This window comes from Protopterus annectens, chromosome 12.part0, assembly GCF_019279795.1.
Source record: "Protopterus annectens isolate FY-2018-M chromosome 12.part0, PAN1.0, whole genome shotgun sequence".
Taxonomy (NCBI): Eukaryota; Metazoa; Chordata; order Ceratodontiformes; family Protopteridae; genus Protopterus; species Protopterus annectens.
In genome coordinates this window covers 276,762,612-276,781,757 of record NC_056746.1, presented here as the reverse complement: position 1 = coordinate 276,781,757, position 19,146 = coordinate 276,762,612, and the positions used below count along the sequence as shown (strand labels likewise).

The 19,146-nt window shown below is 40.5% G+C and overlaps 1 protein-coding gene across 2 annotated transcripts in view; it reads left to right on the top strand.

Annotated features, from left to right (window-relative positions):
• Positions 1-19,146, top strand: part of SRL (sarcalumenin) — a 432,041-nt gene that overhangs the window by 238,621 nt on the left and 174,274 nt on the right. For both annotated transcript variants that reach the window (XM_044089336.1, XM_044089335.1), the window contains exon 4: positions 12,215-12,310. In XM_044089336.1, coding sequence (XP_043945271.1) covers positions 12,215-12,310 — 96 coding nt within the window. The remainder of the gene's footprint in view (positions 1-12,214; positions 12,311-19,146) is intronic.

Here is a 19,146-nt window from a genome sequence, read left to right as displayed (position 1 = left end):
GGCCTTAATGTCCTCAGGAAGAGACTGGAGATGTTGTTGTGTCTTTCGGCTTTTCCTGGTTAGGGGTCGCCACAGCAGAACTCCGGTCCACTAATGATTGGCAGTAGATTTTTACGTGCTGAGTTGCTGGCCCTGATGCACAACCTTCAACGAAGGTATGCCCATTCATGATTGTCTCCACACAGAAGACGCTTTAGCTGAGAATCGAACAGGACAACGTCATACTGTGAGGCAACAATGCTAGTGCAGCACCACCACTGCATTTTTTTTTGTTTGTTTTGTTTTTTGTTTTTTTTTTAATGAAGACAAGAATTACACCTCATGACAGACCCAAAAGCCACAGCCCTAGAAGAGGCATCAGCAGTATCACAGCTACATTTAATAGAGTAGCAAACCACTTGAGAAACAGAACCTATAAAAGATAAGGCAGAGAATTTGCAATCAGAATCAGGGGGGGGGGCAGAGATAACCTGAACAGTCAGGGCCAGAGCATACCTGGTCATGTGGTTCTGGTAATTAATAGCCCTAAAGCCCAAAGTAGAAGCAGTGTAAACTTTAATAGCAATTCTCTCCAATGCCCTGCTGTCCTTATTAGAAGGCAAAAGTCTGGAATAGGGCAAAAGTTTGTGTGTGTCAGAAGAGACTGACACCACAGCAGAAGGGCATTTAAATAAAAATAGACAATCCTCAGGAACCTTATTGAACCTATTGGGTTTCTTAGGAGCAGGAGGCTGAGAATCAGGGGACTTGGAAGCAACAATGAAAGTATCTAACAAGGCAGCCAACACAGAAGGAACTGCCCAGTGCCTTTCAACCTTACAGATACTACAAGAGGTATGAAGCACCCAAACAAAAAAAAAGATACTGTTTGTGATGATCCTTAGGGGGAATCTGCCTCCCCCTCTGACATTTTCCCCTCTTAGATGATATGCACTCTAGGTAGTGATAAAAAATACAAGAAAAGAAATGTAAAAACAAAATGAAAAACAACCCCAATGGGCACTTATCTGGTGTTGCTAAATATTCAGTACACCAAAAAAATGTTCAAACCATCTGGCAACAATGGCATTCGAACTGGTGGTAAAAAAATCTCTGGGTAGTTGCATCCATATGCCCGTTTTATGCCCTATATTTCGTGCAGGGGGCATAAATGTGATATACAGCACAAAGAAGATCTTTTTTAAAGCTTGCCTGTACTGGCCGAGTGATGGGCTGCCCAGGAAGGAACATCCCTTAGGTATCGAATACTGCAACAGTGATATGGAAGGACATCATGCCCTAGATAACCATGGTCTCAAAGGAAGATGTGGAGCTTTAGGTCAAATCCATCTTATAATCTTTGGCGCAGGTACTTGGGATGGCCAAACAGCTGCAATGCAAGTATCATCTAAGGATACATTGCTAAAGAAAGCAGTAGATGTAGAGAGAGCACAAGTGGAATGTGCTTTAGGGCCTCATTGCAGAAATTTTCCATGCACTTATTTACTAACATTTTTGCTTTTACATCCTTTATCAAAGAAAACAGTTGCCCATCTTTCCCTGAGGTTTTGGCCATTTTTACATATTAGCTGAACTGTCTGTACATATGTATGCAATGAAGATCTTGGTTAAAAGACTTGAGAGGAAAACGACATGCAAGCTGGCTGTTTTAAAATTAGCCTGCATTGCTATCCTAGGCATAATGAAAGGGATTGTTTGAAAATAAATGATTTATTTGTGAAAAACAAAGCTGTCTTGGAAAAGGGTGGTAGCTCAGAGATTCATCTGGCCAAGCTAATCTCTGCTACAAATATTTACATTTAATTTAATTTATTTTTACATGACTAGGTTAACTGGTCCTTTTCAGACACATTTCAGCCATGACGCAGCCCTCAAGAGCAAGGATAAATACAGCATACATCTGGTCAATTTAGCATAGTTGGCCAACTAGTATGTTTTTGGGAGATATAAGAAAACCACAGTGCCTGTAGAAAAAACATGCAGACATGGGAAGAACATGCAGAACTCACTCCAGACAGTGACCGGAGTTCAGGATCAAACCCCATACTTTAGACCTGTGAGGACCAGATGTTATTAATAAGCCACATTCTGCCTTACTTTATAAGACATAATATCTTTCAGAACAAAAACGTTAAATTGGCCAAAGAAGAGGGCTAAAAGTACACAGTGGATTATGAGAACCTGTATAGCACAAAATAAACATACAAAATGAGAACAGAATCCCTTATAGGTGGTCAAAGAAAAAAATGTACTATAGAAGAAGACCTTACAACCCTTAAGGGTTACTAAAGGTTTAAAGTTTTAGTCTGTATAGAAATTAGAATTAACAATCGGACTTTGATAGATAGCTAATTAGATAATACTGAAGAACTCTGAAAAGTGGTAAAGACACACAACCTGAAAATCTTTTATATTTTTCACTGCAAGTCTCCTGTATAGAGCATCACCGAGAAGACATATCTATTGGCACCACTCTAGTTGTGGATTCTTCAGACCCGGCAGTTAATGCAGCTGAAGCAGCCACACCATTGTCCTGAAAGTGTAGAAGTCTGTATGGATGGGATTTCATAAAAGGGTACATCAACAAGCTTTTGTGATAAGGTTGTCAGATTGAAAGGGCTAGAGAAACTCCTGAAGCATGGGAAAACAAATGTGTAGGCTAGTAAGGAGCAATGAGAACTGCTATCAGTTTGGACTTTTGGACTCGCTGACCATGATAAGTAATGTCATTACCAGCAGAATTTAGAAAATGCAGAGCAGACCTTTTGGCCAAGTCTGTGTCACTACAGCCTTCCTCTTGCATTTATAAGGAAGGGTCTGTGAGAACTTCCGCATTTTTAAAAGACTACAAATCTGGTGACTCCACTTTTTGAATATTTTCTTTGTTATTGAGTGACTAAGGAACCATCTATGGGGTATCAGAAGACATCTGCTCAGACAGACTGTCTAGCAGACAGCTGGTCTCCCTTGAACTGTGTCTGTCTTGAATGCCTACACCTCAACCTCTATTGCCTCTTTGCAAAGGCGATATGATAGATTATCACCACACTAGCGCCATGTTGTCTGACTGAACTATGAACTGACATAATGGGATCTTTCCTATAAACTCTGATTGAAGTACTTTTCTCTCCTCTCCAGAGCATTGCTGTAATGTGGTGATTCCTCTTTACAACAAAATCATTCTGCCATGTGGCCAAAGCAGTGGCTCTCCTTCCCACACATGAAGTATCTGTTGCAAACAACATTTTGGCAGTAGAACCTTCTAAAGGTGTACTAAAATAGGTATTGAAGTCATCCAACAATATAGTCATGTTTTGCTTGGTGCAGAAATTTTGATTAGGGCATCCAAAAAATTTTATTTCTGAGACCACTTAACCTTGATGGCACAATATAATAGCATTATATGGGGCCTCACATTTAATATATATACAGTTATGGCTGCCATGAATCCTGAGTCTTGAAGCAAAAGAAGACCAGAACTGGCTTATGAAGCAAAGGAAGTGGTACTGTGGAGAGGATGTTTGAGATTATTTGTAGCATTAAAAATGTTTAACGTGTTTTGATATCTAGGGAAAGGCCTATGAAAAGTCAAACGTTATGCCAAAGTTAGGCAATATTCTGTATAGTTTTCAAAGATCCTTAAGGAATGAAAGTTCCTTGTAGAAAGGCCTTGTGCCAGGCAAGACTATGTCAGCTGTCAGCCAATAGGAGTTGGTCATCTAATTACAGAAAATAACTTTTTCCTTTGCATTAGTATGAAGGCAGCTGTTACATATACCTTGTGGACATTCTGTGGGTGGAAGTGAGGACAGAGGGAAGAGTTCTAAAATGATAATGACTAGCTTATTTTGAATGTATAAGAATATTCTTGATTGTTTCCAGATCCTTATGTGCAGATAAACATCTTGAAGACCTAAAGAGCATATCCAGTCTCTTTTAGGAAGAGTGTTCGAAGAGTGACAATGCAAAAGCAATCCAACGGAATAAAGGTGTTTAGCCCACTTAAACCAGTATTGTCCCATATGTTTGGAAATAAAAATAATCTAGAATGGTATCCAAGCCCCTGCTGGTGTTGTATGACTGCCTGGATGTCTCTTTTCTCAAGAAGCGTCTGCACCTCTAGATGAGCAGGGGAGGAAAATTTTATATCTAGCATCTGGGATCCTGTGGGGTTGACATTAATAGATCTGGCATCTTTCTAGAAGGCTGTAGTGAAACTGTCACCTGTAGGTTGATATTGGGTAGGACTGACTTCAATCCTGTTGAGGTCTAAGGCTCAGTGGAAAGACTTTACTTCCAGCATTTCAACGACAGCAGCCAATTCATTAGAATCAATTTCCTGTGGTGGATATGGACAAAGGTGAAGACCAAACAGGGGCAAGTATCAACACAGGTCCCAGAGAAGAATGACAGTCAAAGTAGGAAGGCTTGGTTTGAACTCCACTTTCTGTCCCATGAATGTTTTGAACTTTTAATATTTTTCTGATGAGGAGCAAAAGGGCTTGTGTTTTTTCCTTCTTGTTGCAGTGTCATGGTTTAAGGTAAGAACTGTAAGTTGAATTGAAGGGCTCCTTCTCTTCTAAATGCTGGAGCTTCTCTGACATCAGATAATTTTGTAGCTCTTTCCTTTAGCGCCTGTTAGTGATATTTAACCCCCAGCAAGTAGAACACCTTTGGTTGTTGTGGGAGGTATCAGAGAAAGTTAAACACTTTCTTTGAGATAAGCAGTTTGGTGCTAGAAGTGAAGGCCTGTATAAGATGATGACTGATAAAAGAAATAATTTTGTAATGCACTAGCTTTGTTTTTTTCATTAAAAGTCCAAATATATTAATTAAATAGAATTAAAATCAAAAGAAGATGAAACAGAATTACCTTATACAAATAATTTCCCTCAAAACAGCCTGGGGCCATCAACTGTGTGACCAGCCTCTGTTGTAGCAGAAAATAACTGGATTCTTCCACATAAGCATTTTGTTAATGAACTAGAATGGGAAATAGCAGCCTGGGAAATTTCTGCATGCCAAATAGCTTCTGAGCCCCCAAGCCTTTCTGTGTTGGAGGGAAGCCTTCTAGCTTATCAGTGGGAGTGGTAAGCACTAGGTAACCTGTCTACCACATAGGGAGTGGTTCTGGCCCAGAATTTGTAGTTATTGGCCATTTGGGCGGTCTTCCATCTCTCTCAACTTTCTGATTTGAAGGCCTGCATTTGCACTTGTTTCTGTCCTGTAACTCCTGGGCCCATCTCATTTGCTCACTCAAAAAAAAAAAAAAGAAATTATCTGCTTTTACTGTATTTGTGTTTCTTCCTACTTTATTTTGCTTTTGCGTCATCTTAAAAGTACTCAATTGTATTTATTACTTCTTGGTGTAACTCATTCTAAGCCTTTTAGTTTAAGAACTTGGGCTTCAGACCAGTTGTTTTACATTAGGAAGGTTTGTGGTCTGCACTGTGGTGGCAGGACAGATACCTTACATCCTTCTAAGTTGGGAACTGCTGATTGAGGGCTCAGTGTCTGTTATTCTAAAAGTGTATTAATTCTGGTTTAAGCACTTGGGCTTCAGGCCAGTTATTTTACATTAAAAGGGTTTGTGGTCTGCACTCTTGTGGTAGGAGAGGCTGGACTCTGCCCTTCTAGCTGGGAATTTCTGGTTAAAGGCTTATAGTGCCTGCATATCTAAACTGCTTCTTACTGAAATTAGTACACATTGTTTGCTGTAGTATAGACTAGATCCAGGCCTGCTGAATCTAGCTTTGCTTGTATAACTTGAGCACTAATCCAGGCATTCTTTAAAGTATTCAATTGTATTTATTACTGTTTGGTAGTAACTTGATTAAAGTGTAGCTATCATTCTAAGTCTTTTGGATTAAGCACTTGGGCTTCAGACCAGTTGTTTTACATTAGGAAGGTTTGTGGCCTGCACTGTGGTGGCAGGACAGGTAGCTTACATCCTTCTAAGTTGAGAACTGCTGATTGAGGGCTCAGTGTCTGTTATTCTAAAAGTGTATTAATTCTGGTTTAAGCACTTGGGCTTCAGGCCAGTTGTTTTATATTAAGAAGGTTTGTGGTCTGCACTGTAGTGGCAGAACAGGTAGCTTACATCCTTCTAAGTTGGGAACTGCTGATTGAGGGCTCAGTGTCTGTTATTCTAAAAGTGTATTAATTCTGGTTTAAGCACTTGGGCTTCAGGCCAGTTATTTTACATTAAAAGGGTTTGTGGTCTGCACTGTTGTGGGAGGAGAGGCTGGACTCTGCCCTTCTGAGCTGGGAATTTCTGGTTAAAGGCTTATAGTGCCTGCATATTTGAACTGCTTCTTACTGAAATTGGTACAACTTGTTTGCTGTAGCATAGACTAGATCCAGGCCTGCTGAATCTAGCTTTGTTTGTATAACTTGAGCACTAATCCAGGCATTCTTTAAAGTATTCAATTGTATTTATTACTACTTGGTAGTAACTTGATTAAAGTGTAGCTATCATTCTAAGTCTTTTGGATTAAGCACTTGGGCTTCAGACCAGTTGTTTTACATTAGGAAGGCTTGTGGCCTGCACTGTGGTGGCAGGACAGGTAGCTTACATCCTTCTAAGTTGTGACCTGCTGATTGAGGGCTCAGTGTCTGTTATTCAAAAAGTGTATTAGTTCTTGTTTAAGCACTTGGGCTTCAGGCCAGTTATTTTACATTAAGAAGGTTCGTGGTCTGCACTGTTGTGGTAGGAGAGGCTGGACTCTGCCCTTCTGAGCTGAGAATTTCTGGTTAAAGGCTTATAGTGCCTGCATATTTGAACTGTTTCTTACTGAAATTGGTACACCTTGTTTGCTGTAGCATAGACTAGATCTAGGCCTGCTGAATTTAGCTTTATTTGTATGCTTGTTGTTTTTTTGCTTATTTCCCTGAAACGCTAATTCCACCTAAAATGTGGCTTTTCAGTGCTTCTGTGGATCCCTAGTGATATCTGCATTGCTTACTGTACTTATTTACTTGTTTCACTTGAAAGAAAGTTACTGTTTGTCGTTTTTGCATTTAAGTTACCTGGCACTTGCTCACTAAAGCAATTATATAAGTCAGCACTAAAATATTAAAAGCACTACACCCTCACAAACTCCCCTTGAGTACCTCATTCCCCATTGGCCCTTTTTTTTCAGTTATAAAGGAATTCCAATACTATTCTAGCATGTCCAAAGGTCAGTTGTCAATCTCCTCTCCGGTCTAGCTGATGAATCTGGGAATCTTCAGGCAATGTTACAACTGCCTCATGTACACAGACAACCCTCTCCTCCTCCCAACAAATTCCAACACATGTGAGAGATGCAACCATATAGCTATACTGGAGGCTAAGCTCTCTCAACACAGTACTGGCAAAACCAGTCAGGAGGAGAAGGAAACCACACTCACTACAATTCCAGTCTCACATAGACCTACCACGACAGCAAACCAAACACATAAACACACAAAACATACTGAGGCTCTAAATAAAAATCTGCCTAAGCAGCAGAGACCTCCAAAGCAGACACCCAAGCAACCGCTACCCCAAAACAAAACACGTGCAACACATAGCTCACAAAGCAAGTGTGCCTAACAGTCACAGCCCTTAAGGCTAAACAACACACCTGATACACTTGTAATAGGTGACTATTGTCAGGCACGCTGACGTCCCATTCACCAGGCTGAACAAGGAGAAGGTCATAGTGAGCTGCCTGTCGGGCGCTAGGATCCACCACATTACACAAGCACTCAGGTCACTCCAAGGCAAGTACAAATATGACTCAGTCATTGTCCATGCTGGTGTGAATGACCTGAGATGTACCTCCCTGGACTACATGAAAAGAGACATAGAGGAGCTCTCTGAGCATGTAGCCCAGGCCGGTATGACCCTGACCTTGAGTAGCATCTTACCCTCACCAAGAATGATGCCACAATATGAAGACAAGATGATCAATTTCAACAATTGGCTTAAGTATTGGTGTCATTCAAAGGGGATACAATGCCTGTCAGCCTGGGATGACATGCTCGACAAGCCATGATGCTTCGCTAGGGACAGCTTACACCTGTCACCCCTGGGCTTTCGGATATTGGCAAAGGCTCTTGCTACCCTCATAGTGCCTTTTTTAGGCAAGGCTCAAAAGACAAACCCACCTCCATAGGTATCACAAGGGATAAGAAACTAAGAGTAATGCTACTCAACGCCAGAAGTCTAAACCTCAAGATGCACGCACTTGAAACTCTCCTTAGCATGGAGAACATCGATATCTATGCAGTAACAGAAACCTGGTTCAAGGCTCCTGAGAACACCCCAGCACTACCAGGTTATACCTCATACCATGCTTTTCGGCCTCAAAACTTGGACCGAACCACAAAAGGAGGGGGACTATCAATATTCGTCAAGGATACCCACACCTCCAGGTTGGTGGCACAGCACAAAGCATCAGAGACTATCCATGTGCAACTAACAGTGGGTAAAACTGCCTTCCAGTTTATAGCCTGCTACAGACCACCCTCCCAAACCCAGGAACCCCACTCGGCCTTCCTGAGAACACTGGAAAATATGAAGGTCTCTCCAAACACCATTATATTGGGTGACTTCAACTACCCAAACATAGACTGGGAGCATTACTCTAGCTCCAACACCCCAGCCCAAAGGTTGCTAGAATTTATAAACTCAAATGCTATGGAACAACTTGTTACCACTCCCACAAGAGGGGAAAACATACTGGACCTGATCATCACCAACATGGGGACTCTATGCTCCAGACCAGAAGTGTATCCCTCACTGGTAAGATCAGACCATAAGCTAATCTCACTGGATATTCACATCCCGACTCCACCCCCTGCCCTGAAAACCACAGTGAAAAACTTCTCTAAAGCAAATTTCACACTCCTCAAAACCAAGGTGGAATCCTTCAAAGCCCCCGGGCTTGTGGAAAATACGGCCCAGACCGCAGAATCCTTTATAAACGCATTCTAGGAACACCTTCAGGAATGCTTGGATCATGCAATCCCAAATAAAACCAAGACCCAATCCTCCAAAGGCGGACGTCCTGTCTGGTGGACCCCAGCCATAAACAAACTATACAATAGAAGGAGGAAGCTACAACATGATAGAGCAAAATCCCAAAAAAGGGAATGCATCTCTGATCAGTATTAGCAAAAAACTAAGGGCACTCATAAAATCGTCTAAGGCCAGTTTCGAGAGGAAAATTGCACAGGACACTAAGGATAATCACAAGCCTTTCTTTAGTTATGTTAGGAACCTTGGTAGGAATTCCCAGATATGTTCAGAATTAGTCCAAAATGACAAAAAATTCACCGAACCCACAGACATTGCCAACATCCTAGCTGACAGGTTCAGTGCAAACTTCTCCCCCCCCTCCCCACCAAAAGGGCAAATATCTATCCCAGCAGAGTGCTGCCCCCCTGACATCTCAGATGCTCAGGTAAGAGCTGCCCTCTCCAAAGCAAAAAACACAACATCAATGGGACCAGACAGTGTCCCGGGCTGCGTCCTACATGAACTCCAAGAAGAGCTAAACCCAAACATAAAACTACTGTTCATTCTCAGCCTTACTACAGGATATGTACCCAAAGAGTGGCGTACAGCAACAGTGGTCCCTCTCCACAAAGGTGGTGCCTCAGCGGATCCTGGAAACTATCGCCCCATAAGCCTGACTAGCTTGGTCTGCAAAGCTATGGAAAGGATCATCATGGACCTCATAAATAAAGATATTGGGGATCTACAGACACTGGATCCTACCCAGTTCGTCTTTGTTAAGGGCAGATCCTGTCTCTTAAACCTGGTTGATTTCTTTGAAACAGTCACCAAGGCCATTGACGAGGGGAAGGTGGTCCACACAGCCTACCTGGACCTCGCAAAAGCCTTCGATACAATACCCCACTCGGGCATTATAGATAAGCCCACCAGCTTAAATATAAACCCCTATATCACTAGATGAGTTGCAAACTGGCTCAAGGACAGAACCCACATGGTTAGAATTGCTGGAGCCATGTCAGACTCCAAACCAATTACAAGTGGCATCCCACAAGGCTCAGTCCTGGGACCTCTCTTGTTCAGTATATATTTCTCAGAGGTACAGGCCAAAATGGAAGGACTGTGGCTGACCAAGTTCGCAGATGACTGCAAACTAGGTGCCATAATTGACTCTCCAGCCGACACAAGCATCCTCCAAAAGGGCCTCATAGAAACAGACAACTGGTGCCAGAGCCATGGCCTCAAGCTAAACACCAAAAAGTGTATAGTCATCCCCTTTGGCAAAAACAAAGTGCCCACAAATTACCACATAGGTGGTAATCCATTAAGTACAGAAGAAGTAATTAGGGACCTGGGGACCCAAGTTGATAGCAATCTCTCATTTGACAACCACGTGGCCAAAGTGGTTAGAAAAACATTTTATATAGCCCACCTAATCATGAAGGTATTCACATCTAGATCAGGGGAGGTCATCGTGCCTCTTTACTCATCCCTCATCAGGCCCATGATTGAGTACAATGCCCCTTTTGGGATGTACCTTACCAGACACCTGCAGCAACTGGAAAGACCCTGATTTTTCTGTCATACAGCATTTTTTTTCAATATTCACTAGCACACTAAAAGCAAATTTCAAACACTGCCACACTTGTCATTCACTGGAAGTAAAACAGCACTACTGTAGAGCAATTGTGTTAAATCATATGTATTCTGTTCTTAAATGGGACAGAGGATGTGTAGGGATACTTTTTATATGTGATGGGTTATTGGTAGCAGAAAGAAGACACCATACTCTTTACACAAAAGACTATTGATATCCCACCTAGCCTACTGGATAAAGTCCTAAAATACAAATATCCATTGATGATTGACTAAAAAAAAAAGTTTTACATCTACATGAAGTGCCCTGCAAGGGTAATTTCAGTAAATCATTATATGTGAATAAAGCATTGGTCATAATGGTACATTACAGACAAAGGTAGATTCCTTTCAAGGCTGTATAAAAAAGGCAACATAACGGTATATTACAGAGATCTTTAGATTCCTTTCTGATTGATATGAGTAGCAGTAGAGAATAACATTTCAAGAAAGGAAAGTGTCAATGTGCACGGTAGCATGTTATGAAATTTAAGGGGATAGATATGAGACAGATAGGAAGTATAACTTCCCTCAAACTGTAGTGGAGTTGTGCACATCTGGCAGCAGGTATTATTGGTACAGAGACGGCAGTGGAATTCTGCGCCATAAAGAATAGTTACATCATAGTGGAAAGGAAGATATGGAAACAAAGAGTTTTCAATGAACAGTCTAAACTAATGAATGGGTCTGCATGAATATGTCAGACAGGCCTTCCCTAAAGCCAGAGATTGTGTTTGTACATCTGCACTGAGAACTAAATAATACTTCCTGCAGCTGATGTAAGCATTGTATTGCCATTACTTTTTGTATATAACCTGGCAAGCATGCTGATGTGGGATACTTTCCTTCAGCCCAGCCAAGGCTGTGTAGATAAATGTACAAAGATAATGACACAGGCTACAGCATAACTGAAATAGGTACAGTGCTTTTTAAAATCACTACACACAATTAGGCAGAAATCCAGAAACATCTGAGCACTGAACACTTGAGCACATCTGACCATGTGGCGCAACATGAATCTTGTGATGACAGTGCTTTACCACTGAATGCAGGTAAAGGGACCACTTTTACTACTGAGATATGTACTGTTTGTTCAGGCTAGGTTGAGGGCATGAGTGGACGAACTTTGTGCTGAACTAATAAAGGGGATAACAAAGCATCTTCTTGCATACTTTCAGCCAAGAGAGAATCCCTTCCTTGAACAAAGCCGGACAGAAGTGGAACACTTGGGCAGCTCTGACCTTTGATAGGACTGGGGTGCCAGAAGGGATTATTTTTATGCGGTTGCATATAGTTCACAACGTATTTTGCTAGTTACAAGTGTACAGACACAAAAAGAGGCACAAGTAGAGTCAGAATGATAGATTTGGGTGTCCCATGAATAAATGATAACAAACAGGCAAAGGGTGCCCTGCTGAGGCAGGTGAATTGTACCATTTTAATGAGTACACACGTAAAAAGAAGTATAAATTAAGGCTGGAAATTCAGCCTGAATTCAATATACTATGAAGATGAGAAAAGATTGGAAGCAGTTAGTTGATGCTGCAAGTATTATCCAATCATGAAAAAAAACTGTGACTTTTTTTTTTCTTCCAGCCATTCTGCAACGTCTGCGAAAGATCTATCACATGCAAGTGAAGCCACTGGAACAATCATATAAATACAATGAACTGAGGCAGCATGAAATCACAGGTAAGAGATGAATAGGTTTTGCGTCCCACATTTTGTGTTCTAGTACAAACCTGAAGCATTTACAATTCAGTTTTACAAACACGTTTCTCCTCTAACACTTAAAAGGGGATATACAGACTGTTAGCAGTAACACCTTTCCTGTGTTTCCAGCAATGCTATGCATCATAAAATCTCATCTATAACTTTTATAACTGAAACATCGATTATCTTCTTCCCTCGCTCATATTCACAACTGCACACACACACACACACACACACACACACACACACACACACACACACACACACACACACACTAGTAAAATAGTTAAAACAGAAGTGTATCTACTTTGGACTATCATATCAGGTGTTAAGAAATTAGTGCTGGTTAAATCTGACTTTTGACATTTCTCTCAAACTTTCTTTCTCTTTATAGGGTCTTAGGTAAATACCTGGCTAGTAGTCTGCAGACTTTTACAACCCTAGCCAACAACCAGAGGTTAGACTCAAACCCTGTATATTGTATCTGTGAGGTAAAGGCCTTAACTATTATGCCAGCCCCACCCCCTAAAACGAGCACCACATTTCTTCTTTCCACTGCACCATCAAGACAAGTGTTTAAATGTACATACTTCTTGCATTGGGTGGGAATGAAACTTGGGTCAGGTGCTTGAAATGCAGCTATGCCAACTGGTATACAACCAGCTCTAATTTTTCTTTCTCTTTCTCTAAACTGTTTTAATCTTAAATATCCAGGATTTTAATTCATTACAAAAAGAAGAAAAAAACATGCACTGACATATTTTGTTGATTTCCTGCCTGACTTAACTTTATTTGGTATAGCAAATTAATGTTATCTTTCATTGAGAACTCATGAACTGTGATGGTTTGGCATCCCATTCAGGATTAATTGCACTTTCTTGTGCCTGTTGGGTGTCCAGATAGATTTTCCCTTCCATGCAACTCTCCACTGGATTCAGGAGGTTATTTTAGAAAGAAAGAGAGATAATGAATGAATGAATGAATGAATGAATGAATGAATGAATGAATAACTCTTGAATCTCTCTTGCCCTGTAGCGCACATAAATTAGGTCATCTGAAAGCTCAGTGATTAGATCATACTAATTTGTAAACAGGTCTCAAGTTTTATTCCTGCAATAGCTTCTTTCCTATGAATTATCATGCAAATTAGTTATCCTTGTGGGATCTTACACATCTATAATTCTTAATACAGTGACTGTAGTACAGTCTGCTCTTCATCCTGACTATGAAATATTGTTTTAAAGTTAAGCTACATAAAACAAACCCTTGGGAAGGCTACAAGAGATCCACATTCACAGTTACAGTTACAATTTTCTCCTAAATATTCATCATCTTCTTCTTTTTCTTTCGGCTTTTCCCCGTTAGTGGTCACCACAGCGGATCATCTGTCTGCTCATGATTGGCAGTGGAGTTTTACAGTGTCGAGTTGCCAGCCCAGCACCCAACCTTCCACTGAAGGCACACACTCACGCCTGGGGGCAATTTAGAGTGTCCAATCCACCTACAGCATGTCTTTGGGATGTGGGAGGAAACCGGAGCACCCGGATGAAACTCAGGTGACCACAGGGAGGACATGCAGACTCTGCACAGAAGGCATCCCAGCTGAGGATTGAACCGGATTACCTCTTGCTGTGAGGTGGCAATGCTAACTGCTGCACCACTGCATCATGTGGGGATTAAATCTAAAGCTTCATCTTTTGTATGTCTGGCAATTTCCTGTTTTTTTATTCCATATTTTTTCTTTCTAAATAAATGATGTGAGTTGCTCATACAGCATTAACCCAGATTGCTGCCTACTCTTTCCATATGTCTAGAATAATTAGTGTGAAATTGTTCAGTTTACGAAAACTTCTAGACTGTATGTAGATTTAGAAATGTTTCTTTTCCATCTCAGAAAATATGAGATTTCCATATGCAGCTTAATCTTCCCTGAAGTTGATAAGGTCACAGTAAATAAGTATCTCAGCACAAGTGACTACTAAAAGAGTATGATTTAGCATTAAAACGGGAAACCATCACTTCAAAGAATGAAGCAAAATGAGGTATGTAATGAATGTCCCTATGCCATACATCAATGTAGTCACACTTTGCCATTTGTGATTATTCCCAGACAAGAAGTAGAGGATTCACAACCCCAAGCAGTCTTCATGTCCCTGAAATGTAAAGTCAGTTTTTGTGGAAAAGGAGACATGTTTTGGTGGGAGGGGTGGAATTCAGTCAGTAGAAGCTCCTGTTATCCATCATAGACAATCAGTAGTACTTCAATGAGGAAGGTATTAGAACAGAGGCTGGTGAGTAGTTACTGAAGGTTTTAAACTGCGAAAGGAAGAAGCAATGATAGTTCCGCAAAACTATTAAAACTACAGAGAGTTTCAATGGTATTATTACGTGGAAATGTTCAATGCAGAGTGAAGATACAATGGGATAGGACAGAGGTTACAAGCAAAGCCAGAAAAAGTGTCAGAAGTTAGGAAAATTACAGAACAGATTTAAAATGCAGGGGACAAGATGAAATGGAGAACTGGAAGCTCACCCAAGCAATGTGAACAGTGAGTGAAACAGCAGTGAGCTACCCCTTAAAATGCTTCTGATGTGAACGGTATGTTCCTGTGGAATAAAAAGATGGCATCCAGATGGCATAATGCAAACTAAGAGCAGATTTTTCTACAGCATCAGGTCATCTGAAAATCCTTTTTTTCTAGGTGCTCTGTTCTTATAAGACTGAGCTGAGATACTGGAAAGAGTATCTGTGTGGTGAGTAAAGACAATGAAAACATCAAAGAAATCAGCATCCAAATGAGGACAAGAGGGGCAGAACTATTGCTACCTAGATGGGGATAAAAGGGACAGCTAGGAAAGATGAAAGTAATTATCCTGGAATGGTGCATGAGCCTGAAAGCAACCCAGTGATAAAGAAATGCCAGTGAAAGATGAAGCCTCCCAGATTGTAAGTATGTGCAAATGGAAGGGTTTGAACATACCAAATACAGGCTGGGAGATGTTCAAGCTGGTTGTATGTTTATATATTTAGGAAATTATAATGAAGGTAGGAACTGGGATTAGTGCTGATTGCTAGTGGGGACAACGCAGTGAGTGGTGACTACTACAACTAGAAATGACAGCTCCATGTGGTAGCAGAAACACAAGTTGAAAACAAAGCTGGAGAGAAGGATATCAGAATACTGCAGTAAACTTCAGTTGTTATTGAGGGTATTAAGGCCAAATTTAAGCTCATAAAGCAAGGAACCATAGACTGAACAGTAATAGTTCCTTGTAGCTAAATCAATAAAGAAATCAAAACATGCTGGATTTTAACCTTATTACAAATGTGACTATTTAGTATACACTTGCTATGAATTCTTATATCTCAGTACTTATGTATTTACATTTTTATTAAGCAAGACCCCTGCCAAAAGAAAAAAAAAACATTACCAAGTTTTGTTTGCATATAATGGTGGAGCAGTATGATGCAAGAGACTTGAGTTTAGTTAACACAACCTGGAGATGAGAGAGTCAGTAGGAAGGGTAGAATTCAGCAGATGATTGTTGTTTCTTCAATGGTTGTGGCGTTCACAAGAGTTTCTTTTGTCCTGTTGACACCAAATGGAGGCTGCTAAATGCAGGTAGAAGACACCAATGTACAAATCAGCAGGATGTTGCCAGGAATTTGCCTGCTTGTGGATGCGTGTTTATGGCTGCCTAGTATGGAACATTGCACAAATGCCACTAGGGAATAAGGAAGTAGAAAACTTCTAATCTACTCACTAGGGGTGAGAATTCCACAGTATCATAATTCCACCAACAGCTAATTGGTACAAAATATAAGGTACATATCTTTAAATGCTGATGAGCTTGCTACAATCAGCTGCATGGCATGTGGTATTAATTTCTTCTAGAGTTTATTTAAAATGTAGACCTCATGAAAGTTAGGCCTCATCCTTGGTGTTGCTGTGTTATTTACTCACTATCCAAACATCATGTGTTGTCAGAAATGAATAAATACAGAAACAGAGAAAAATATCTGTAAGAAGGGAGGAATATATTTGCTTTTTGGAGTTTGTGCTTTTGGAAACATATTTTATAGTAGAAAAAAGGCCAAGCTGTACCCACCTAGAAAGACTTATTTTGCAGTATGGCAGTAACATTCCATGTTATATGTAATAACAAGGCACATAATTGATACATTGACACATTAGGACCAAAAACGAAGAAGGAAAATCAGTTGGCTGCTACAGAAAGGCTCTGCAAAAAAATAATAAATAAATATAAGTAAATGTACAGTTAGTGTCCCTAGTGCTTCTTTCTGTGTCCATGCTATCTCAAAACAGCCTCTTGATACTTCTAGAGATATATTTTGCCATCCCAAGTACTCAAATTAAGAAAAAAGAAAAAGTGTACTATCCATGAAGGCTAACTTCTATCACAAGCATAAGACATATTTGTTGTTATGCTAGATTTTCTTATAATCCTTACCAAAATGCTTTTTCACTTCTTGCATAAACTGCTTCCATTGTCATCAGAAAGCAAAAATAACATCCCAATAATAGAAACAAGAAGCTGCAAAAGAACTGGCTTTTTGCCTAATGTAACCATTTTAGGGCGTACCACTGGTTCAGGCCCCGCCCCATTTTACTCGCCAAATCAGCTTTCTCACATATGCTATCACCTTCCGGTATGTTGTAAACTGAGTTATTACTATTTAAAAGTGGAAAATCTTTATTTGGTACCATCACAGGACTTACTGTACTGGTAGAAGGTATACTCTCATTACAAACAGTAATGGCAGGTGTAGATACTGATATTGGTGACGTTTCCTTCGGCCATGTAAATGCAGAGACATTTTTAAAGTCTTTTAGATCTCTTTATTCCATGACACTGCTCACAGATGATTTCTCTTCTTAATGGCATCTCCTCTTCACTTTTGTTAACTCACCCTCTAATATTTGTATTATAATCATCCCCAAAGTCAGATGCATCCTTTCTGCAGATTTTGCAGAATCAGCTTTCTCTTGCAAACACTGAACCATTTTTCAGTAACAACCACTACTCCTTCAGAAAGTACAGAAGCAGTTCTGTCTACTGTTATTTCTGAATGGGTTCCCCTTTCTTCCATTCAGTCTGATTTTATGTATCATTTACCAGAGAAGGAACCTTGACGATTGGATGGGAGAAAGGAAATTCACCCCGGGGATCACGTCAGTCACCTGCTAGACAGTGGTCCAGGAAAGTAAATAGTGTGGGAAGAAATAGCCAGGGAATTGTTATGGCTAGGCTTGTATAGGCCCTAGGGCTGATAGCCTAGTACCAGCCTATGAACCTATGAACCTATGAGGCCTCACGCTACTTGTCTCACTTTTTTTCTGTTCTTTCCTTGATCTCCTTGCTATCAATATGCAGCCAGGCCATAAAAGCAAAACCTCATTCTAATGGGTACAAACCAGAAAAAAAATTCCTTTCAGTGTTCTATTCCCCCACAATATCTTTTGATCATGCAAAGAATTTGTTTAAACAAAAATAATATTTTTAGTTGCAAGATATACATTAACATGCCCTGAATCCCTCCAATATGAATTACATTCTCTATATGCCCAGAAGTCTCATTCACCACTTTTAAACAACGTCAGCTCTCCACCTACTATATGTGAGTCAACCCATCCCTAGAAGCATATTCTCTTTAACAAAGAGGGCAGTATTCCTAGGATGCCTCATCCACTGCCTCATTAACAAAAACTCATTATCTATGTTTTAAGTACAAAATCACATCAACAGGGGAAAATTACTTGTGCTGCAAGAGTGAGGAAGAGCGTATATTACATTTTAAAATGTTTAGCCAGTATTAACAAAATAAACTACCTGTCCAAATGAAGCCTGTCTCCCTGTCTCATAGTCTTTACTGCGTTTATCTCTCCGGAATACCAACAGTTTTGTTTTTTTCATCAAGCTACAGCAACAAGAAAAGAGCTTCACTGTGTTCTGACACTTTTAATGTAGCTTTGTGAGAGAAGTGAGTTCCCATTAACAACTTACAAGAGTGGACTGAAGATGTATAGAGGCAACAGAGCTCTGACTATGGATCAGGTAATCCAGATTTGAAAACTGGCTCAGATGTCTGCGACACTGGCAGGTGAAGGATGGGTGTGCCTATACTGTGGTCAGGACATACATCTGGTTGCTGTTTGTGTTTGATTCCTGATTGAGGCTGAGGATTTGGAGGGAAGCATTGTCCTATCAGAGGCAGGATGTTATGCCAGCAAGTCCTCATTGCATGTCCACCCTCAGAACATGAAAAGGCATGGGCAGGGCTAAGGAGGGAGTTAGGACTTAATATAAAACACCCATTGACAGTAGTATGGTGTTGTACCAGGAGCCTGAATCTCCTCACCAGCCCCAAACATAGGTCAGAGAATTTTTGGGGGGAATAAGAGTGCGTGATAGACCCAATTGATAAGGAAAGGCCCTGGTGGCAGCCAGTGGTCAGCTGCAAGGAGGCAAAAAGACTGCCCTTAAGCTCTGGAAACAAGGCAGTTGTTATATCCTGTGCAGCAACCCATATAACTAATACTACTGCAGGAATAATCAAATGATGGACTTAATAGAGTTATAGAAGTAAACTTGCCATAACAGTAAATGTTCAAATGATCACTGATGCATTAGCCACTTCTTCTATCCATCCCCTGCCCAGTATATCAAACAAGAAAATTATTTTGAGTGGCCAACTTCTGCGTTCTCTTAAGTTACTGATTTTGAGTCTCATGTGAGTGTTTCTAATGATAGACCCTTAGAAGAGTTGTCTTCTTCTGAAACTGTAAGCAGCA